Source organism: Parus major, chromosome 3 (assembly GCF_001522545.3).
Source record: "Parus major isolate Abel chromosome 3, Parus_major1.1, whole genome shotgun sequence".
NCBI classification, from domain to species: Eukaryota; Metazoa; Chordata; class Aves; order Passeriformes; family Paridae; genus Parus; species Parus major.
The window spans coordinates 94,341,157-94,366,636 of NC_031770.1; the positions used below are offsets into that span (position 1 = coordinate 94,341,157).

At 35.1% G+C, this 25,480-nt stretch overlaps 1 protein-coding gene across 1 annotated transcript in view; it reads left to right on the plus strand.

Annotated features, from left to right (window-relative positions):
- SNTG2 (syntrophin gamma 2) overlaps window positions 1-25,480 on the plus strand; it is a 208,690-nt gene that overhangs the window by 77,046 nt on the left and 106,164 nt on the right. The window contains exons 3-5 of the mRNA XM_033512933.1: window positions 1,758-1,895; window positions 17,404-17,460; window positions 17,548-17,605. Coding sequence (XP_033368824.1) covers window positions 1,758-1,895; window positions 17,404-17,460; window positions 17,548-17,605 — 253 coding nt within the window. The remainder of the gene's footprint in view (window positions 1-1,757; window positions 1,896-17,403; window positions 17,461-17,547; window positions 17,606-25,480) is intronic.

Genomic DNA, 25,480 nt, shown 5'->3' on the forward strand with positions numbered 1-25,480 from the left:
GTTGGATAGGGCTTTGAGCAACCTGGTTAAGCGGAAGGTGTTCTTCCAACGTATTGAAAGTGGATGATTTTAAGGACCCCCCCAGCCCAAGCTGTTATGTGATTTCTGCACTGTAAACCTTTCGTGACATCCATTATAGGCTGAAGATACCTACATGTGATGTCTGCTGACATGACCAGTATTTGTATCTCATTATAAACATGGAAATGTGGTCTTGCCTCCAGCTAGAAAAGGACCTGGATATCCCAAAAAGCCTTTGTCAGCTTTGCATGCTCAGTGGTCTTAGTGGTCCTAGTGTCTTAAATGGCAGAAGTGACCTACCTAGGGACAATTGCTTTGAGCCCAGGGATAGCCCAACTACATAAACAATTCATCTGAGCAACTGCTGTGTATATAATTCAGGACAAATTTAATTGTTGTCTAGGCTGCATTTTCTATTTCTGCTATAAGGGAGGTTTTGACACTCAGTTGCAGCATAGAGCTACACCAAATGTAAGTGCCTTAAGCTTAAGCTCATCATGTTTTTAATAACTGAAAGGTTTTATTGACAATCATCACAGATCTTTTGCCTTAATTTTATGGAAATGGAAATATTATGAAGCTAATTTTTCAGTTTATTTTTATTTTAAAATCCCTCAAGCTTTCATTCTGTACACAGGACATGTTTCTTCTATAATTCCATTACTCTTTCTTTATACAGTCCACCATTTAGGAAAACATAGATGAACAACTTGATATTAAATCTTCTTTTAAAAACAAATACAAAATACAAAAACTTAATGCTTGATTTTTCTTCACTTGCATAAACTGGAGTGTTCTGATGATCCTGTGATATCTATTATAAATTGATAAACAAATAGTGCTTTTAAATATGATCACTCATTTCAGAAGAGGTGGGTTTTTTTCTTCTGTGCAGTGAATGTAAAGATCTGAAATTTCATTTGCCTGCATATTTTAACAAATTGCTGTAAACAGTCCTAATAAAAGTTTTTGTTTAAGGAAATACCTGACTGAATGTTAGTGGGAAATTTAAGTGAATAAACCAGAAATTAAAATAAAGTTTCTTTTCTACTACTTATGGAGAAAACATTGTTTATACCAAATAGTTGACCATCCTATGAAGTTCACTAGTTATTAGTCCAGTGATGATGTAACTTAAGAAATGCATGTTCATCTAATCCTAAATGAAAGAAATTCTGTAACAACTGGGTTTAATGATGTGTTTTAAATGTGAAAACATAGTTTTCTAATGTAACAGAACTCTGTATCTTAATGGAAACTTTTATGAAGGGTACAATTCTTTTTCTGACAGAGTGGAACAAACATCTTTAAGACAGGGACAATATTTCACTTCCTCACTTCTTGACAAAAATGGAGAATGTATTCACATACATTTATACATACCTACCTGTTTTGAATACATTTTCGTAAGTCTTTGTATAAATAAAGTCAAATAGGACATCATTAATCGGAAACATTTCTTTGTGGAACACTACAATGAAGATATTTTTTAAATTTTTTTTTACTCTTTGCATATTAATGTCTACTTCAAAGACCACTTAGTCTGTATTTTCTGGTACAAAAGAGGCTTTTTATGTCTAATCAATTTGAAGACTGAAAAGCAGACCAGTTTTCCGCTTTCTGTAAAAAATGCTCATTTGTATGCTTTTTATTTATTGAATGGGATAAAGCTTGTTATTCACCATTATGAAATGCTCATATTCTTAAATTTTTATGTATGCCTTTCTTTTTTGCAGACTAAAACTGGTATTGCATTGTTGTATGATGAAGTATCTGAAAATGCTTATGACATCCGACTGAAACTTACAAAAGAGGTATTAACAATTCAAAAACAAGATGTCGTCTGTGTTAGTGGAAGTGATCACAGTGCAAATGTAAGTGCTTCTATATCTCTGTGTTTTTGACTACGCACTTCAATGTCTTCTGCAGAGGTCACCTTATTCTATTAGAGTGCAAGAGATTTTATTGGGTAATGGAAATACAAGTAATTACCACTTGTTGATTCTTCTTTGCTTACCTACATTCATAAGTGCAAAAACTGCAGTTTTGACCAGTACTATACATACTTTATTACGGAATTTATAATCTTAACAGAAGCAAAAACGTCTCTAAATACCAAAATTAAAGCATTTGTCCATCAAATATTGCTGGGTCATTAAATTAAGGGAGAAAAAGAAAAAATATTTCCTAATGGAAGCATTTGAAGAGTAAACTGATACACCAAAGTTTTCTTCATTTGTGTACCAGACAGGATGTCTGTTCAAGGGCACTGAGCTGACTGAGAGAACACTTGATGGGCACTTATTTCACTGTAATTCTCTTTCAGGCACAGATGGAGCTTAATTAGCGCCAGCACGTATTTGGTGCTTTTTTTAACCAAAATTCAGTTATGCTGCATTTTCAAAGCCTGTGGTGCCTCTAAGCTATAGAGGAATCTTCTATGGTTTGTGTGACCATTTGGTAATGTCACCAGATAAAATGGTGGCATTTTGCGTAAGCAGTACAGCAGGAGTGTCTAGGTTATCAACATCCTTAAGTAATGTATTTCATTTTCTCATATAAACAGTGAAACAGTGTTCTTCTTGAAATTGGAATACATATACTTAATTTAACGGAGTGAAATCAATTTCATGAACTTTGCTGGTGTTTCTTAGAGCGCACAGTTCATGGCATCCTCTTCAGAGGGGCCAAGAGAGATTGTTTCTGTCTGCTTGCTGTATTGAATGTGTCATGTAAGCTTAAAATCTGGGACTTGGGGACATCAAGTGGGTTTGTGATAGTCTGCTAAGAATTAGAAGCAAAAAAGCATATAATGGGTGTCTGTGTGTGTATATATGTGAGTATGTTAGAGAGTCTATAATATGTAAATATTTCATTCCTGCTGCAGTATTCATATAAATTGTTTAATATCACACATAAAATAATTTGAAATAGCTTTTAGCAATTCAAAACATTATGTACTTGTCCGTGGAATTCTGTGGAACATAACTTGCTCTTTAAAATGTTAAGAAAGTTTGATCGGTGACAGGCATGTCCACTTCTGGTTGGTTTGCTGAGATAAGTATAAGCCTCATTCATCAGCTTTGCATATACTTTCTGCTTCACTGAGAAGCATGAAAAAACACAGCTTTTTTTTTTTTTTACCAGTCCTTGCTTGTTATGCTGGTAAGTTGTATGCAAACTTGTTGCAAGAGTCATAGTAAAATATAATGAGACTTCAGTATATATGTCTGTGCATAGAATTATACATGGTTGTTATGGACTCAATGGTGTTTAAACGCCTTGTGTATGAATCTCATAGAAAAGAATCAAAATTCTATCCTACGTAGTCCTAGGTTACTTCTTGATTGAACTAGCACAAGCTAGTTGCATCTGAGAAAACATTGTATCAAATCTGTGTATTTATTGATCAACATCCAAAATACAGCAGGACATCCCCCACCCAACATTCTCAAACTCCAACATACACAGTACAAAACCCCACCCTGAACAACCCTGCCTCTTCCTTTTAGTAACAAGATTTGGGTTGATTTTAATACTTTTTACTCCTGCACTTGATGGGTACGCTAAATAGTATTTCCTGATGGAAGACAGACAGGGAGACAAGCTTTCATAATATTTAAGGAATTGAATTTTGAAATAAATTCTGGAAAATAATAGACCTTGCAGAGGAGGCATAGCTGGGATGTGCAGCCACTGCATATAAAATGAGTGCAAGTTCCTTGATTGTATTTCATGTCCAGTAGTGATCACAGTAATGGGTCAAGCATGGAAAGACATGATTCCTAGGACTGTGGTAAAGAGAAATAGTTTTTCTTCATTGTAGATGTAGTGTTAATGTGTAAAATTAAGTGAATTTCAAGTATAATACAGATGTTGATTTAGGTTAGAGTTGCAAAGTATTGCATGGCTCTAGGTATGACACCCATTCAGAAGGAATTTCTCCTACCTCATACTGTTGAAAAATAAGAGTGAGAAGTCCTGCTGAGCTGCCCTTTCCTGGAAAAAAAATTGTTAGCGTTACCCTTATTTTCCTTAAATTTTCTCACTGAAGACTCTGAAAACTAAATTTTAAGGGTGTGATCGGTTTTCTGCGTCCCTTACAAGATCTCCCCAAGGTCCCTTTCTGAAAGTGTTATCTGCAGTCCTCACAGGATTCTGTCATCAAACTCTAATGAGAAAAATGGATTAGACTGTCTTCGTGGCCATATTCAGTTTTTCTGCATTATATTTTGAACCAAATAAAAACTTCTGAACAACTAGCATTAATATGAACACAAATTGAGTGTAACATGGAGATAAACACTGTTGCTTTTTACCGTATATAAATTTCTAGTACATAGGAACTCAAAAGCAAAATTTGAAATCAAGCTGAAATAGTTGGTAGTTCTCTAACACTGAGTTTGGTAAATTTTACAATTACAGTTACATGATAGAAATTCCAGAGATAAATTATTATATTTCGAGTGGTTAAACAGAATTGTTTTCATCCCTGTTCCGTATGATTCAAAATATTAATAGAAAATGGCAACCTGAAAGTCAGTGCTATAGCAGTCATAAACGATCACATTGTCTTACTGATTTATTCTTCTTTCTCTGTAGTTTTGGATTCTCAGGTACTTATAGTTAATCTTTATTTTACACATGGCTATTCATCAAACCAGTTCATTTGCAACAAAAAAAAAAAAAAAAAAAAAGGCAACTTGTGCCTTCTTTTTGTACTTACTGCAAAGGCATGGAATGAGAAAAAAAACCTGAGTGTAGTATGATTTTTCCTCTTAGCTGGGATATTTGAATGGAAAATTATTGGAAAGGGAAGTTCTTTTTCTATTTGTGGTAATACTTTTTTCTCCAGTCACTTACATGGGATGGCATTTGTGGGATGCATTTGCTTCTAGGCTCTCCTTTACTGACAGGTTCATTAATCCTGAGGAACACTGAGGACAGGATTTGCAGCTGTGCATATTTAGCTCTGCCAGTCTGGTGTAGTTCTGAATGCTACACTGAGAACTGGCAAAGACATCAGTGATCATCAGAACTACTGTGATGAGTTGGACTTTCAGCAATAGAGATTATACCCAAGGATAAAAGGTTCTTATTATAAAATACCTTTTACTACCATCATCTAGTTCTACTCCTATTTCATATTTTGTAATTTGACATTCATTTAAATGCTATTTTTAAGTATTGTGAAAGCCTAACCTTTGATGAGAAATTTTGTACCTGGCTTACTGTAATTAAATGTTCAGCCCATTTCAATTGTTTCAATCTTGGACTTGGATGAGAGAGTAATAAGAGAAAAACATGGTTTTTGACAGTCAAGGGATACACAGAAAAAATAATGTAGAATTAGCTGGTTTTTTTTGTATTTGATTTTTTCACAGTAGACAAGCTGCTTTTAGGTATCTCTAAAAATCCTTCTGGATTTGCAGCTAATTAGGAAAGTAATATTTTGCAGTGCTTTTTTATATAATATATTTATATAAAATTTATAAAAATAATTTTCTATGTAACTGTAAATATTTATATAATTTATATTTATGTTCTAAACATGCAATTTTTTCCATCAAGGTGCATTTCAGATCTTCAGAGTTGGCAAATTTTAGTGTTTTAAGCAAGTCTTCATGACTGTGTTACATTTGAGGTGTTCAGATTTTAAGCATAAAGGAGAATGTATAGGTGCATCCAAATCACAGTGATAGAGTTGACCTCCGTGTGAGGCAACACTTGGAATGTATCAGGCTCTGTCTTGGGGTGGATGATGGGCAAATTGAGAGTTGTGAGTTAGGATAAAAGGGCAGAGGAGAATAAAAGGGCAGGGTAGGATAAAAGGGCAGAGTAGTAAGGGTGGCACTGTTGTGGGTGTTTGCTACAGGCTCCTGGTCAGGAGGGGGGAGTGGATGAGGCCTTTTACAGGCAGCTCAGAGCAGCCTCACAGTCACAGGCTCTGGCTCTTGTGGGGGACTTCAACCACCCTGACATTGCTGGGGAAGCAACACCGTGAAGCTCAAACAGCACAGGAGCATCCTGGAAAGCGCTGATGGCAACTTCCTGGCACGGGGAGTGGAGGTTCCCACAAGGAATGGTGTGCTCCTTGACCTTTCACTAAAAAACAGGGACAGCCTTGTTGGAGATGTAAAGGTTGGGGACTGTTTTGGCTGTAGTGACCATGAGATTGTGAAGTTCAATACAGAACAAGAAGAAGCAGGGCAGCAAGTAAATTGTAACCTTCAGCCTATTCAGGGCTAAAGAACTACCTTTAGCCTCTTCAGGGGATCTTCTTGGAAGAATCCCATGGGAATGGACCTTTCAGCAAAGAAGGGTCCGAGAGTTGGCTCATATTGAAGAATCACTTTCTCCAGATTCAAGAACAAACCAACTCAGTGAGCAAGCAATTGAACAAATGGGAAAAGAGACCTTCATGGATAAAAAGGAACTCCTGTCATTACTCATGTGTAAACAGAAAATGCAGAGGAGACGGAAGCAGAAGCAGATCGCTTGGAATTAACATAGAGAGGTTGTCAAAGTAGAAGTGAAACAAAGGCCAAGGTCCACCTGGAATTAAATCTGGCCAGGGATGTCAAGGACAATAAGAAAGGCTTTTTCAGATGCATCAATAGCAAAAGAAAAACTAAGGATAATGTGGGCACATTACTAAATGGAGAGGGAACCCTCATAACAGAAGATGCAGAGAAGGCAGAATTACTGAATGCCGCCTTTGCACAGGTCTTCATTGTTAAGATCAGACCTCTGAATCTCTGACCTGAGAAACCAGGAAAAAGGACTCTTGGAAGGCAGACTTTCCCATGGTCAAGGAGGGTTGGATTAGAGAACACCTAGGGCAAACCTGACATCGACAAGTTCAGGGGCCCAGATGGGATCCATCCACCAGTGCTGAGAGGGATGCCAGATACCACATAAAGGCTGCTCATGATCATCCCTGAAAGGTTGTGGCAATCAGGATAGGCAATCAGCCTGAGGAATGGAAGAAAACAAATGTCACCCCAGTCTTCAAAAAAGTGAAAGAAGAAGAATGCAGGAAACTACCAGCCAGTCAGCCTCACCTCAGTCCCTGGAAAGGTGATGGAATGCCTCATTTTGGATGCCATCTCTATCTACATGGATGACAAGCAAGTGACCAGGAATAGTCAGCATGGATTCACTAAGAGTAAATCATGATTGACCAACCCAATTGCCCTCTATGATGAAACAGCTGCCTGCATAGATAACAGCTGAACCTCAGCTTTGGTAAGGCTTTTTGCCTCTCACAGTATACTCACAGTTACAGTGACTCACAGGTAACTGAGCACTAGAACAGGTTGCCCAGAAGGGTTGTAGTCTCTTCCATTGTAGGTATTCAAGAACAGTCTGGGCACAGTCCTGTGGTATGTGCTCTAGGATGACCTTGCTTGAGCAGGGAAGTTGGACCAGATGACCCAATGTGGTTCCTTCCAAACTCATTCTGTGATTTCCTGAATTGGTGCACACTCATAGAATCCAAGCACAAAAGTATTGACAGAAATACTGAATTGAAAATAAATAGTTTCCCCTAGCTGCCAAGTGTTTTTAACAGAAGATATTTTCTCCCCTAAATTTAAAGTTTAACAAAACTCACAGAAATAAATTAATTGTATGACAGACAGGGAGAAATCAATTTTAGTTAAAGAAGAAACATGAAAGCATTACATTTTGAACTTTATACTTAATGAAGGTACTATTGTACTTTAACTCTTTCTCACTTTACCTGCTAAAATTAATTTCTTGCATACAGTACCTTGTCCTTAATAGTCTTTGTTTTTCATCCATGTATATTGCTTCATCCTTCTGTTGACAGTCCATGGTTTTATGCCTGGGTATGGCATTAGAATTTCATTAGAATTTTCTTTCTTTTATTTTGTATTTTATTTTTGTAAGAAAAAGAACAGAAATCCATCTGTTTTTTTTATCAAAATTGGTCCTTCTCACAGAGCTGAACTGTCTCTGAATTGGTCAGGGGTCAGGCAAAGAGATTTTGAATGCAGGCAGACAGCATCTTGACTGGAAGAGGACTCCTCAGAGGCTTATTTGAGTCTAATAGAAACCTTTGCATGCTGGATACTCAAAGTTCCAGCTTCACAAGCTGTGTTTTAGAAGGAAACAAAGTGAATAAGGAATTAAAACAGCAAGATTAGTTGTTTTGTTGATTAAAAAAATAAAGTCAGTGTCTGAAAATACTGTTTAAATCCCTGATGAGATTTGTATGGGTTTTCCTTTATAACTCAGACACTAATAAGGCCACAGAAGAATGTTATTTTAGAAAACGTCTAGGGAACAGATCTGCAAAAAAATCTAAAAGTGTTTTTTTTATAATGCAAGGAAATTTCTGTCTCAAGAACTGCTAATATTGCAGTTTGCCCAGTGACTGTTCTACCATTGCTGATGAGGTATTTTAGTTCAAAATTGTTTTTTTAAAAAAAGCTAACAATGAACAATTTCTATATTTTTTTTTATCTTTTTGAAGTATCAAGTGAATTATTAAGTCTTCCTTTTGAAACTAAGATCACTTCTATGGAGAAAATACATTATTTAACCGTTTGTCATTTGTTTTCCATGGTCTGGAAAGGTGACCTAGATACTTAAAAGATAGATATCAAGTAATTCCTTAGGAACTTTATTATGGCAGATCACATGCTTGTCTTGCTGCCACTCTGAGAACAGTTAGAAGTTTGCATCACAAAATAAATATGAATGTTTCTCAGCATGACACAAAACCTTTATTATTAAAGATAGAAAGAATAAGTAGCTTTAAAAAAAGGCTGATAAATACAACAGAAGATTGCAAAGGATACTTAGAATAACCCTGAAAAACAATCTCTTCCTGAAATGTGGAAAGAGTGAAAGAAGGGTGAGTATTCATACCAAAAAGATAAAATGAAGGCATCACAACTTCGGTAAGCCAACATATACATCAATGTATGTGTCCTTTAACTTAAATTTCAATAAATCTATTATACTTGAAGCTATGACAGTGTCAGGACTGGTAAATTGTAATGTAGACATTGTGAGAGGTCTTGTAGCAGTTAAGACTGAACTGTCTGACTGTGATGAAAGTATGAGGCTTCCTAGCACCAATATTTGGAATATTGATGGGTTCAACCCCTATTGTTCATCCTTACTATAGCCAACCTGTGAAATACTGTGCAAAGTTGAATGCAGTTGGCATTATTCAGAGAAAATCTGTATTCTGGCAGAATTTAGCTATAATTTGGTTTTACAGGATGCCTTTTAAATTGAAAGTAATCAACTAATTTTTAATGGAAGAAGTATTATCATATCTTGACACAGGATCACATGTTATTAGTAACTCTGGAAATCCATATTTGTAGGTCTGCATTGATGTAATTTGTATCTGAGAAGAGTTTGGGGTCTTTTCACACCACTTGCCAAAAAAAAGCTCCTGTCCCAACTGAGTATTTGACAAATCAGTGGAGGAGCACCTGAGGATTATTCTGAAGTCATACTGAGACTGTTTCATCCAGACACATTAATGTGATTCCTTCCCTCAGAGGAATAAAACACCATGAGCTTTGTTAGTCATCTTAACTAGAACAGATCATGTAATAATTTATTTTGAAAGGGACCTCTTGAGGTTATCTAATTCAACCCACTGCTGAAAATGGTGATAGCTTCCAAGCTGCTGAGGGCTTTTTCCATTCATGTTTAGAACATCTTCAAGGACAGAGGTGCTACCACCACTCTGGGCAGCTCTTGATGCTTAACCATGTGAAGTTCTTTCCTATTGTTATGCTCAATTGGAATTTCCTCTGTTGCAAGTTCTGACTGTTGCCTCTAATGCTTTTACTTTGTACACCTATGAGAACAATTGTTTTTGTTTTGGTTTTTTGTTGTATAATCCTCCCTTAGCTTGTCTAGCTTTGTAAATAAAATGAGTGACTTCATTTTTGTCTAAAAAACTCCACAGAAATTCGCCAAAAAATACAGTTTGCCCCCCAAAAATCCCCAAAATAACCCACAAAAAAAACCCCACACACAAACAAAAACTCACCAACTTCTATCTACAGTAATAAGGTAACATAACATTTATAATAAGATAATAATGTAAATTGATAAAAATGTTATTATATTTAATATGCAGATGTCCCAGGTCTTTTTTAGCACATGAAAAGTCTGCTTTTATTTAATACAAAGCTGAACAGCAACTGGCATGCCTCAGTCAATTTTTGCTGCATTCTCCTTGTCCTTTTAGAAAAAGGTGAGAACCTGTGCAGTGCAAGAAGTTAAGCTTCAAAACTCTCCCATTCAAAATAATATTTTGATTTTTGTCTACTTGTTCCTTATTACACCTTGCCTTCACTTCATGGATGTGGAGAATGAGGCATCACATGTCACCATGGAGGACTAATTTCTTTCTTTCCCTCTCTTTCTTGAAGTTTTCTTGATTTACATATACGTTGTCTTGATAATTTTTTCCATTTTATGAGTTACACTGTCTTTTTAAACAATAAAACTATATCTAAGAATATAGAAGGTTATTAAAAATGATCCAGACTTGGAACTAAATTTTATACAGATACCTACGAACAAAAAGCTTTTCCTGGAAACCAGATGTTATAACCAACAGTATAGCAAATCCTACTTATAATAGAGCTCTCTAATTCAGACCCCACCCCCACTGTAGTTTTATAGAAAAGCTGCTTCATTATTTTTAAAAGCATTCTTTGGTTGTTTACCTGGTTAATGTAAGATGCTTATGATTACAGTTCCCTGAGAGGACAGTATTAAGGACTTGTGGAAATGCAGAAATGGCATGTTCAGTCAGACTGTGGCTAACAGTGTGACATTTACATTTTTCTTATGCTGCTTTCATTTTATAAGATTTACATTTACTCAGGACATACACAAGTAGTAACAGCAGTGTGTAAGGAAGCAGCAATCAAAACTCAGTGCTTTCTGGCTTATAGTCAAGTATTCTTTGATCCTGACTCCCATCTACTGAAAGGAGTTCCAGTCCTAGGTATAGGCATTGCAGCTCCTCTGGTGTGCTGTATGATATATAATATATCTTTACATATTAGCATAATGTTGCGTGGTTCTAGCCTCATCATGTAGATGCCTATATTGTTAGTTATTGTTATTGTTAACTTAGTGGTTAACTATAATCTGGCACTATCTCTTGTTAGTGTGCTGCACATACATGCCCTCCTCAGTATGGTGTTTGTTTTCAATTCTATCTGGAAATAATTTCGGCAAGAGCAGCCTCTACTGTACTTTTAAATCCATACTTCTATAAGGACAGTCAGTGTTACAAATGGATGTGGGGGTTTAGATAAGTTCATGTCTTTTACCCAGGCCTCTGGCAGCAGGCAGTAGCTTTATTGAGGCAGCCAGCACCTCAATACCCAATCTCGTTTGCAAGTTCTTTAATAATGGCTGATTTAGTCTATTATAGAATAAATTATTTATTTAATAGCCAAAAAACTAACAGACGTAAGATTTAACCTAATACTACACAGGATTAAGGAAAAAAAGAGAAACTACTAGTAAGTGCATACAGTGCAAGGTTAAAAGTACCTTTTAATGTTACAGCTAGCAAAGAAATAATATAACTTAGGATTCAATGTATCTAACCATCCAATTGTTGGTGGGGCACACATCGAGATCCTTTCCCTCAATCTCTAGAGGGAAGTAACCATGGATGTGCTTCCAAACTCTGGGGACAAGTCTCAAATGCTTCAGGGTGTAAGAGGCTTCTGCGATAACTTGTCTTTTATTGTTTGTAAAACAGTGTCTCTTAGTAAAGAATATTTCTTTTATTTCTTCTCACATCTGCTCTCTAGACTGAGATGTTGATTCTTAGCTGAGGTCTGGGCACTTTTGGCACCAGAGATGACCCCTCCCTGGGCCCTTTAGCCCCTGGGTTATCTCTTCTATGTGCACCAGCTGTGGTAGAGAGAATGGGGGATAGATGTCCTGCCACAGTCAGCCAGCAGGTGCATGGCAACCTGCAGTCATTGAGTAGGTGGAATTTCGCTGCCAGTCAGTGAAAAGTGAGGGTGATATGAGAGGAAGTGAAAATACCTATTTGGCTAAATGCTAAATACATGTTGAACAGTTTGCTGAGGGAGCTCAAGGTCTGGAAAGGTGGAGGGTGTGAACTGAGAAAACCCTCATCGTGGAACTCCCCTTCTTGAGGAGAAAATTCCCTGAAAAATTTCAACATACTCTCATTCACCACATTCTCTTTTTTTCTTTTGAAATATGTAACAACCAGCCAGATATCTCCCTTTTATGATGCATTTTACTGGGTCTCACATTTTTACAAGATCTGTTTAGTCATTTCCTATCTCATAAATTCCTTGCGGTACCTTCAAGAATTACTAAGAAAAGGAACATATGGCTGATATGTTAAGTCCTAAGAAGAAAACTAACTCTATCCCAAGTGAAACTAGTGCAATCTTCTTACCCCTTCAGGTATTAGACTGCTTCTTCTCTTGCATTGATGCAGGACAGGTTACAGGCTTCTCTTTTGAGTCTTATTATTGCACTTTCTTGTTTTCCTTTTTCCTTTCCCCAGTATGTTTCCCAAGGGCCTAGATGGTAAACTCTGCATTTTTCTTATTTTTTTTTTTTCTGTTGCAAAGCTGCCATGTAGTGTCTGTAGTTAATTTGACATCTTACTTTCAACAAATAAGGGGAACTTCTGAGGCTACTCCTTCCAATAAATACTAGACTACAAATTTAGAAGAATAAATTTATTTTTAAAAAATTCTGTAAACAATGCAGTGATTATTTCTTTGTTCTCTTCGTTCACTTTTTCTTCCTGTTTATTCACTTTTTATGTTTAAGGACTAGACTGCTATCTATTAAGGTAATAGTCTGTTGTGGTGTGAGTGTGGGACTAGATAAGCTCAGGTACCAAGGCGCATTTAGTCATGAGTATTATATAATTATATGAACACATATAATTTATACCTGTTCCTTTTCTGAGTTAAGTAAATGTGACCAGTCCCCTTAAGTCAAGACCAGTAATTTTTGTCCTAATTGGTAATTTAGATGATATTTCATGATACTGGACCTGTTGGTGCCCCTACATTCCATAGGATTTGTTGGTGTGGTCATTGTTATGAATATTACGGCTATTGGTTGACCCATTTTTGCCAATATCTGTCTGAAGCAGTATAAGGCACATAGCACCCCTCGATAACTGCAGAGCTTAGCCCAGCTACTCTTAGCCCATGGGCACAGGCTCAGGCTAACAACTGGAGATGGTACCAGGAATTTAGCCTTGTAATGCTATTGGGCAGTGAAGACAAAAGTTGGAGAGGAAGTGCCACCATCACACTGGGGCAGTGGTCAGCTTAGTTACCCCAAGGCCATTATTGGGAACATGAGGAGGTGTATACCTTTACAGCTCTGCCCAGCTTGTAACTATGGTCCTACCCTAAGAGAATTATTCCTGCCAAATTTAATGCTGTCAGTGTCCAGGTCCTGCAGCATGAAAGATGCCCACACAGGAGACAAGTCAGCACAGGGATTCCCCAGTTGACCTCCTTGCTATGGGGACAGGGCAGTCCAGGAGGACACTAGTAGGGTCATCACAGTAGTCTTACTGGTAAGTAGAAGGGAAAAGAACAAAATTAAAGTGTCGGTGATCTGTCTCTTCCAACCTGTCCTAGCCATTGTGAATGAGCTATTTTCTTAGAACAGTTTCTACAAAACCAGAAGAACATTGTCTGTGCCAGATGCTCCAGCGTTTTTGCTATGTACTTCAGTTTTATGCTTGGAAATAATATATGTATTAATTAATATTTTCATGCAGACTGGAACAGAAAAGTAAAGTATTGTACATACAGAATCTTTTTTAAAAATTGTCTCTTTATATCAATGACTTTGGAGTTCTTCAAGCATAATCTCATTCTGCAATCCCCATAATGTATTATTCAAGTAGATAGATAGATAGATAGATATACAGATAGATACAATACTTTTTTCTAATGAGAGATCCTTTACCACAAGGGCCAGTCCTGGGTGTTAACAACCTGATAATAATGACGTATCAGGTAGGCATTGGCATATATATTTGTATATAAAATCTTCCTAAAACACAGCAAGAGAAATAAGCACTGCATTTGCCTTCTCATGTTTCCCATTAAGCTCCAGTTGTACCACTTCATATGAACAAATACCAAGACATAAAAGACCTTCCCAGCGATAAACTTTTCTATTATGTCATTGTTTTTTAACAGAATCTAGTAGGTTTTCTGTGTAGAGCTATCTGATACCTAAAAGATGGGTATTTCACCATATAGTTCTCCCCATTACATTTGAAAGTGTCATTCAGTTTGCAACTAATAGAAGTATAGATTTTTTTTCAGCTGTATTATTCATTTTAGCTGTTATGAACACCTGTTAACAAGTAGTCTCTTCTCTATACAGAAGTTGACATAGTGTTCTTTTGAATGGTGTCTGTGTCTTATATGGTTAAAATTTTTTGTTATATCTGCTTTTCAATATATTCCCTGTCTGGCATCATTCTTGGAGTTCCTGAAATTTTCTGCCTTACCAGTTGACAGCTTGCAGAAATAAAAGGTCTAAAAAACATAGGAATATTTCATATTGGTATCTTATCAATTACAGTTTTATTACTTATATTCTGTCAATTCAAATGCATCCTCAAGTTTTATTTACAAAGTGGAATACTACTTTGTCCTCTAATCTCCTAGAAACAGGAAACAAAACAGGCTGTTGTGCCATGGCAGATATATAATTGCTTCTGCTTGGTAGCTTATAGAGTACACATCGAGTGCTTTGGAACCTGTGAGAACAGAGTTTCAAGAAACTATAGGTACTATTAAACAAAACAAAACACTAGTTAAAAAGCAAAAAAAAAGTTAATTTTAAAAAAAATGTACTTTCAGTTTTGATGTATAGATTGATATTTAGTAAGACAGTCTAAAGAGTTTTCCTTGCCTATAATGAAATCAAATTACACAGTCAACAATAGCATTGTAATTTCTTATTTTTCTAACACTGATACAAATGCCTGTCTCACGTCACTCTAAAACCATAAGTAAATTCTGGAAAGAAAAATTATAACTAGCCTGCAGTCAATGAAAAAGTTAAACAAGTTGTTTGTATGTTTGACTGAGACATACACATTGGGTTTTCATCTGCATATGTGCATGATATTAATGTCACAAACAATTAGGTTTATTTCTGTACAAATATTGCAGTTCAGTTATGGCAAGATGTTTTGGAGTAGAATTTTCTTTCATAATTATGTACAAAGCTACTCTCGGTTTCAGTTCAAATTTCAGTCATGAAATTTTTTCCTTCCATAACAAATTCAGGACTGATTCAGACCTAAAGTCTATCAATCTCACTGTCTTTTTTCTGACAGCAGCTGTTAAGGTTTCCTTAAAAAAGTCAAACAGGGCAAGAAAGTTATGCCTTTCTAGTCATAGCAAATTATATGTGATCATAGAACTGAAATAAATATGTGTAAGTGATCTTGATCATGATACTTAATCATGATCAGCTTTTAGCATTTTAATTTGCAATTTCAACATCTTGAAAAGAAAGCTTTTGCATTTTTAAACATAGCCTTTACTAAGCTGTTAGAAGAATGTAGAAGTCATTTAAGTATGAGTTTAATTTCTTTTAATAAGAGTATTCTAATATCTGTAGTAAGCAATGATATGAACTATTAAAATAGAAATATCAAAATTATGCCAATGTTATGCAAATAGATTGCTTCATAGGGCTACCTATTAATCATACAAAAATGCACGTTAGCTCTATTTGAAAGTATAAGATGCCAGTAAGTAGTACCCTACTTATCCTTTTTATAAAACAGCTAAAGCTATCCACATAGCAGCTTTCTGTTTGTTTTATGATCATGCTAAAGCAAACTAAAATTTGGAAATATTTATTTCATCATCTCCTCATGATGAGATATATTAGGATAATATATTTTCAAGGTGTAAGAATAGATGGAATAAAACAAGAATTAAGTAAGCAGACAGCTATTAGTACCTGGAAAACATCTCTTGAGAATGAATCACTGAATTCAAAGTTAGGGATGTATTCTGATTCAGATCAGATCTGAACTTTGTCAGCAAGTGTGATAATTTTCAGCAAAATTTTTGATGCAGTTCAAAATGAAGAAAAAACCTGTGAAAAAATTTGCATTAGCACGAATTTCAAAGAAACTGAATTTTATCAGCTGAAATTGAATCCTATAAACTTTGGATATGTCAGGTACCATGTTCAGAATGCAGCAGCTTTCCATTTTTAGCATAGACTAGTGTACAGTATTCATGAAAACAGAAGCAATTTTGAAAAGGTATTAAATGATTCCAAATTGTTTTTATCATACGGATTATTTTTTTCCACTTAAAATGAAACTGAAATTTCAGTTTTATTTTGTTTCACTTTCCACTGACTCAATATGATGAGTGCTAGCGTTGTTACAAAAAAAAAGTGGTATATATATTAAAATAACTTGCCATTATAAGGTTATGGTCTTGACTACTGAAATAAAAATTTATATTTATCTGAATCAGTGAAATTGTAAAACACCCAGACAGAAAGTATACCTGTAGGAGTAATCTTATATACAATTTTTAACGTACAGAAAAAGAAAAAAAAATTTAATCTTATATGTTCAGAAATAACTGTAAAGATGTCATTCTATTCACTGCTGTTCAGCATGTTCCAAAAAAAGTTACCATCTACTGTGTAATTATTGTCAACAGATGAAGTGCTATTATTATGTTGTCAGGCACCATTGAGTTACACATCATTGAAACATCAAATTCAGCACACTGTTAAACATATGATAAGTTTCTCTAGAAAAATATTGATAAAGGTTTATCTTCCTTATGCACTTAAATCTGAACTGAAAAAATTAAACATTTGAAAGGGACTATCACTAAAAGTTTTGCAGCATATGGTACAAAAAAAACCCCATAGGGATCTGAAGATGTAGACTAGATAACACTGGTATTCTTGGTTGAGAAATTAGAACAAATATACATACACAATTGCTATGAAAATGCACATACATGAGCTCTTCATACAGTTTTCCCTTGTCGAAGGAAAAGTATGTGCAAATTTCTGTTCAGGAAGAATATCACTTGAGAGATAGAAAACCATACTAAAGTCTGAATACACAACTCACAAGTTCTCTCTGTGATAAGGAATTAATTAAGTGCCTATAAATCAATGTTGAATGATACTTCAGAACTGATCACTCGGATTCTAGACTACTTTTAAGAATTAATTATTTTTTTTAAGTAACTGAGAGCCTAGGAACATCTTTTATGCTCATTCAGATATTGTATTTTCACCTAAATTTATTTTTTCTACGATTTTTTAAAGCACAGAACTGTTACACTTCATAGACAACCAGTTGGTGGCTTGGGCTTAAGCATAAAGGTATGGGTAACATCTATTTCCTTCTTTTGAATTTCAGTACAACCACCTCAGTGTTGAGATCTCATGATCAATATGTCTTTCTTACAGGGTGGTGCTGAGCACAAAGTGCCTGTCGTCATATCAAAAATATTTAAAGACCAAGCAGGTAACTTATGCTATTTACTTATATAGTACTGTAGTTATTATCAGGAATCCGTTTTTACTTCAGTAAGACAGTTATAAACAAAATATTTAAAGTTACTTACAAAACCATATATATGACATGGGAAATCTATTGATGTACTTGACCTTTTTAATGCAAAGGATAGAAAAATGTTTTTCTCCCCACATAGTAATTCACTTCGATATGGTATGACTAGCTGTGCCAAGGTGCCTGCAGAGAGTGATTTGTAATATTTACAAATATGGTGAGGATACCGCAACATCTAAATCAGTATAGTCTATCCTGCTTAAGTATTACACTGACATTTATCTAGCAAAAGGAACCTTTGGGAGACATTTTCAGACCTAAGACTGAACTTGGCAAGTTGGAGAATTGGTCTGGAAACCAAAAGGGTCTCTTTAGTGAGGAAAAGTTGCATGTGGGTGGGCAGTACCTTGCAACATCAACTAAGGATCTTAGATGATCAAAAGCAGAGTCATATTCTCTTCTCTGGTAGATGTGGACATGGGGGTAAGGTTGTTCCTTCATTTTCTGAGGCAATCTTTTATGTATTATAAGATCTGTTGTCTTCCAAAGCTGATATGTGATTCCTCTCTTCCCTAGTATAAATCTACCCATTTCATGTAACATTTCCTTCAAAACAAGACAAAGACATAATCCTTAGTGCATGTCCTCCTCCTTAAAGATCTCAAAGCCACTGACATAATCTTTTGAACTGATCAGGCTCTTTTCCTACTTTTCTGTAATGGAGATGAATCACATTTGCTTCACACCATATTTAGACTCACTCTTTACTAGGTCACAGACTGTGCTGATTTTTATCCTCTGCATATTCTTCAGGGGGTCCTTTATTAAAATGAATACCTGATTTCATCTGGTATCTAGTGAACATTGAATGGATTGTCTATGCCTGTATCCTGTTGGAAACTGCTTCAAGATTCCTGTGTACAGTACTTACATTTCTTTTTATAATATTGTTTCTGCACTGAGGAAGAGAAGGTGATTTTATATCAATTATGTTACTGTATATGGAACAGTGACATGCTCCTTAAATACACAGTGTAATAAACCATACCAAGAAAATGTACATGAAAATAATAATAATAACATAAGGATTCAGGTCTAAGGGAAGTAATTCAGGAAATTAATCACCAAGGAAAGACATGTCCTGCTCTCTTAGAGCATAGTACTTTCAACCAAGGTTAGTAGTGAGTTTGTATATAGAATACTTATGTTCAGAGTTTTGTATATTGTGAGTAGTTTTTCTTTATCTGTATTTATTTGTAGAGTAACAAATGCAACAATGATTTTTATGGAATCAGCTTTTTACTTCAAATTTGAAAATTACTCCTCAGAAGATTTTTCACAGACCTATTCAGTGTTACTCTTCTAGTATCATATATAATTGGAATTAAGTGAGAGAACATGTAGAAATTTATCTCGCAGGTGACATCAAGGCAAAATTTCTGGTTTTAGATTCTAGTGTTTAAATGGAAGAGAAAATTATCTGGTAATATTATTTAAAGTAAAATAAGAAGTGTTCTACAAATATGTGCATTCTTTCTCCATTTATATAATATATATAAACATGCATACCAAAACACAGATGTATTTACATATAAAATAATAACTGTAAAAAGTTTAATATAATGAGAGGAAGTGTTATACATGACAGAGAAATGAGACCAGTACAGATTTATCTAAAATTAAGTTTTGGACTGAAAATCTGTGTATTCATAATGTAGATAAATCACCAATGGACTTCCATTACACAAGGTACTAATAACAGTGAAACTGATTGGCTGACTTTTAGAGTGGCTTTTAGTTAATCAGTGAGATTCGTTGCTGCTTCAAGCGAATATACGGAATTAAAAAAAATTAAAAAGGCTTTATTGTGCAGTAACATTAGAAAATAAATCATTTACCTGATAAAAAAGCAATTTCTTATCAGGCATTTTACTGCTATCTCTACTCGAACAAAATGCCTGAACATACATGAGTAAAATTCTCCGTATTAACAAAAGAGGTGATTTCCTAAAATGGCTGATAATTTGTGACAATTTTGATGAAATTTGATGCCTTTTATATGGCAACAGTATAAAATCATGTTTACAATGTTACTTTGTATATAGTACTATTTTTTAGTTCCAAATGTAGAAGCGTAATAGAATAAAACAGTTGTTTCTTTTTTAGATCTCTATAACCTTTGTGCTATCTAAATAATTGTCTATTTTTGTACTGTTTTTTTAAGCATCAGATAAGGGATTTTGTTGGTACTAACCTAAGCATCAGCTGACAGCATTTTAGCCTCAGTTTTTGAAATAGGATGAACATTTCAATAGGATTTCATTTCATTATTCCACAGAAGCTACATCTGTAGCAGCAGTGCCTATAAATACTATCCTTACAGTTTTAACCTCTCAGCTGTGATCACTGTGTTTATAAATTTCAAATTAAGTTATTCTAGATCACTTTTCTTTTCTGAACAAATTCACTGAAACATACACAGAAACCCAGTTCAAGAGCATGACTTTACATTTCTGAAATGCAAGATTAATTGGTCACTCAGTGCTGGAGACTGGTGTCCAGTCTATTGCAAATCACAGTAAAAAATATCCTGAGTTTTTCCTGAGCACGTCCTCCTCAACGGTATCAGAGCAAATTTTGCTAATTCCAATGACTCATCACCAAGTTTGGCATTTTACATTTTTTCAAATGATTCTGTCTTCCATTCTAGCAAAGGTTACATTTTTTTTCTACCACCAAAGCTTTTGCTAAAGTTAATTTAAAGTTAAAATGAAAAGAAGTTCTGTGCCAGACAGAACGAGAAAAATAAATGCAAACCTACAATGTTTAAAAAACAATGTAGAGTTATAATCTCAAGAGTAATGTGATATAATTAGCCACAGAATAATGTTTATCCCATAGGAAATTATTTTACTTCCGAAGCCAGGATTTTTTCCTACCCATATATTATATCATCTGTTGACTCAGGGTACTAGCAACATTGCTGATAATCTCCCAGATTACAAAAAGAATTATTGATGTTAAAACTTCTCAGTAATGCTCTATAAACCTGATTCAGGCTGGTTTGTTTTGGGTTTTTTTTAATGTAATTTAAGACACTATTTTTTTTCTTGTTTTCCTTTTGAAACTGGCTTAAGATGTAGTACACTGGTGATTTGCTATTAGTTTCTAAGTGTGTATATTTTTATATATGTGCTATAATCATATTAACAATTTCTTTAGGGCAAATATTGTTGTGCATTTACAGTCAAATAAATGTAGAATCCTATCCTTAGAGCTGTGTAACGTAATGTCCAGAACTTGGAAAGGAATCATATCAGCCAGGTTTACTTGTTGTACTGTGAATCCATCAGATCAATTAAAAGTACTTCAGAGAATCTTCAGGTGCTATATATGTATAAAGTGTACAAGTTTTCATGTGTTTACATATTTCCATTCCCATTTTTCATTACTAAAAATTCTTCATGAGTTTGTGGAATCTAGATAGTGGAGGTTGTAAAAATGAATGGATTTCGAAATCTAACCTCATGCAATGTACAAGTGATTTACTGCATATAATATTGGAAATACTGATTGTTTCAACACCAAAAAATAAAGTACTGTTTTGTGTTGCAGAATTATCCAGTTTTGTGTTGCAGAATTATCCAGTTAGCAATCACATTTTTATCTGATGCAACTTTTCATTTTGTGAGAACCTCTGCAATAATTTGACTACTGCTGCAAGTTCTGCTCATAGCTCATGTAATATGTGGAGTCAGACAAGCAGCAATGATGAAACAGAGCAGTTTGTTCAGCTCATGAAGAGTGATGAAAATAGGTAAATAAAATGAAATAAATCCCAGCGGAACAGGGTTAGTTTGCATTGTGCCAGTTTTAAAAAAAATCTCCCTTAAGAGCCAAAATTAATTAAAATCTTATTTTGAATGCATTTTCCCACCTTCTCTAACAGAAGCTGACTCATAACTCACATTACGCTGTGTTGAAAAATCTTCTGTTTTATGTTAAGTCCATTTCTAACTGATGCTGTATACCCTGGCGGGACTGGAATGAACTCCAGACATTCAGCAACTGAAACATTCTTGGCTTACAACCATGTGCTCTGCAAACACAGACTGTGTCCAAATACCACATCCTGGCTGAGTGCATTCAGGACCATCTGGAGGACATGGCATCAGTTTGATGAGGGCTTTTAACAGTTTCACTTACATGCCAAACAAAGATGATTCGGTGTGAAATTATATGTGATGCCTCCTCCATAGGTAGATTTCTGGGTTTTGGTTTTGGCTCTAGTCACCAAAACGGTACAAGTACAATAACCCAGCCTAGTCTGAACAAACTGGTGGGCATGATGTGCGATTGCACCAAGCTGCACAGTGTGGTTGTATCCACAGCTGATATTCTTAATCCCTACAGCTATATTCACCTTAGTTTCCTCACCCTTGGAGGTTCATTCCACTGAGCCAGCAAGCTCAATATTAAGGATGCGTTAAGCAAAAATAGAGGTATTTAGGTTTATAAGGAAGACAGAATGGATCAGAAATTTGTTACACCTTGTGCTAATGAAGGTAAAGGCTGAATACAAGGCCATCTTTGAACATACAGTCTCATTAGAACATAAGGCCTCATTAGAATACAAGACAGTTGAGGCTGGGTGGTGTTTAAATTTTGGACATTATCTCCTAATATCACTTAAGAATTCTTCAGATTTTTTTTAGCATTAGTCTTATTTTCTGTCAATCTTTTATTATCTTTGACAGTGTTATTTTTCTTTATTATTAGAAGGCTAATGATATATGATATGAAATATCATATACATATATGAAATAGCATAATGATATATATGCTATGAAGTTAGCATACCCATTGTTTTTTTCTCATGGACCTATGCCTCCATCTCTAAACTTATTTTCAGAAGGCATAGAAGTACATTCTTAAAATTTTGGATTTCTTTTTAACTGTTGCCTTCTCAAGACAAGACAGGCAGTGAAAGACAGTACCTCTTATTAGAAGGAACATCTTATAATGAGCTGTTGAAGATCACTCAACAAGTAAAAGCAAGGTATTTTGATCTGTGATTCAGGAAATTTTTTCTATTCAACCTAAGGAGAATGTATTTAAGGTCCAATGTCTATCCATAATTGAGTTAATGTATTTTAAATCACATATTAAAGGTCTTGCTTACACCAGGTGCATCTTTACAGTCATTTTTCATCATGTCCAATTCATGGAAGAGGAGGGGAAAAAAACATCTGGGTATATTAAAATTGTCTTTGCATCCTTAATTTTTCCAGTCTTTTAATTTCATCCAGTTTCTTAATTATTCCTTTAGATTTTCTTCAGGCAGTTAAATACTTGTGCATATATTTAATGTTAAGCTTGTGAATTGAGAGGTCGATGAAGTCAGTGCAGCTCACCGTGTAATTTAAGCAGCATTTTTTGTCATAAGACATAGTACCTTCTATGTTTCTCATTTGATTAAGGAATTCAGCAAAAATTGTGTTAAAATATATTCTGTGAGCTACCTTGAAAAATATAAAGATATCAGATTAGCTACAGACTCAAATGGGCAGAGAGATGTGCATCAATTAACTACTGTAAGTATTTCGAGATACTCTGTTCAATAAATTTACCATTTCACTACCTTGAAACTTTTGGGAAATTTGATACAGCCCTTCTTCAGCCCTAGTGGATAGGAAAAGTAAGCAAAGCAAAGCTAGAATTACTTGTTCTTTTCCCTTCTCACTGAGTGCAAAATAATTTTTAATAGTTCATGGCTCTGCCTGAGGTTTATTTTTTTAAAAGATTAGAATGATGGATCATTTACACTGGGAAAATTTTTCTAATCCAATATACTCAAAAATAAGATTTTAGCTTTTTCTAATGATTATTTTCGTACCGTTACTTCAACATAAGACCATTTAAGTTTCTGTCCTGCTTTCCTTCATTCAGTATTACATTTGAGTTTAATCAATGTACAACGTTTCATCAGCATTAAACCTCTTTAAAGATAATTAAGATGAAGAGTAAAGGTGATGTAGCACTACTTATTGCAACATGTGCCTCATTTTCTTTTACAGTCTGGTATATCTTTGCTTATCACTACTTTGTGCTTATTTTATTTTTAGTATTTTTCTGGATGTGTTCATTCACTTCTACTAAAATATTATTTCAAGTAAGACTTCAAGAGGCAAACTGGATTCTGAAAAAGTCATGTTTATCATTTCAGTCAATAAGGTTATATACTCTGTGGTAGCCCAAAGCTCTTTTTGAAGTATTTTGGTTTTAGTATTGCTTAATTTTACACATAGTGACTGCTAATTTTAGAACAGCCTTTCATAAGTACCTTTGTATATGAGGATATTGCCAGTGGGATAAAGTTTCACATAGCATGGAAGATTTTACTTAGTATTTTTGTCATATTATATAAATGGAGAGAGAATGTGATTTCATGAAAACATCAACAGATGTCTTCATTTGTAAAATATGCCTTAGAGAAACAGGGCTGACTTTTTGTCTCCAAGTAGTTTCTCAAATCACTTTATTTCTAATATATTTCTAAATTATATTGTAAATTCTGCATTGAAGTGACATACCCTACACAATTTGATTTATGGAAAATGTATTTTTTAGTAATAATCCTTGATTTTAAATTATAGACCATGGCTAAACCCAAAGTCTTTCATCACAGACATGCAAGTATAGCCATGATGGCAGCAGCAAGTGTCCAGTTTATTGGTTTAATGGAGTACAATGCACTTCTAGAGAAAGTTCTCTGATTGTCCCAAATGCTGTGCTTGTTTCAGTTTGCAGGGTGTTTGGTATTGACCACATATTGCTCCTTCTCTCATTTACTTAATGGGGATAGGCTTGATTGTTTTTTAAGACTCAGCAAGCAGGATATAATTGCTTTGTGTTCTTAAACTATGAAATTTATCAGCTAACACACATGAGGTGGCTGGGGATCTTGCAGTATTCATCACCCCTGTAGAATGAGCAATGGGTCTTTGGTGACCTGGCAGTCAACAGTCCCAGGGGAAAGGCTCAGCCTCCACTGCTTCCTGGAAGGGGAATTGTCTTCTGTGCTGCCAAGTAACTATCCTCCATTTACCCAGTTTTCTTCCTTGAGGTTTTACACCTTTTCAAATCACTGCTCTTCCTTTTTATGCCTTGAGCTTTTAAACAGTGCTATTTCAGTAATTTCAGCTGCGTCTACAACTTAGTCTTTCCTTTTTTGCATGAATACTAGTCTATGTATTTTATTATAGCTTTTGTTACAAGCCAGCAGTTTTCTCAGAAAATTTAGACGATGTTGCACAATTGTGATATCATGTCATTATGCAGTGGATTGCACATAGATGAACATCCATGAGAATGGTAATAACTATCTAACTGCCTGCAAATCTTCATCATGCTCTCTTCTGTCAGTACCTCAGCTTTCACACAAACACTTTCTGGTTCAGTATGATTTGCTTTCTTGCCCTACATTTTTTTGTTTTCACCTCTTACAGAAATTCTTTCAAAAATTCATCTCTCACATTTCCACATCTCCTTCTTTACTGTGCTTTTTCCTATACTGCTGTTTCCAGCTGATCTTCCCAAAAGCAACAGCTGCTTTGGCCACCCAGCAGAGCAAACAGCACAGGGCCTCAGGAAAGCAGGACTGCTGTTGCCCCCATGTGCTGTGCTCATCACGCCTGTGGCCTGCAGATCAGCTGACTGGTACTTGTTGAAGAGCAAAGACATCTGCCTTGCTGCAGGGAGATGGAATGTCAATCCTACTGTGACCCCACACAGACAGAGTAATATCTGAGGATTGACTTACTAGGGTTT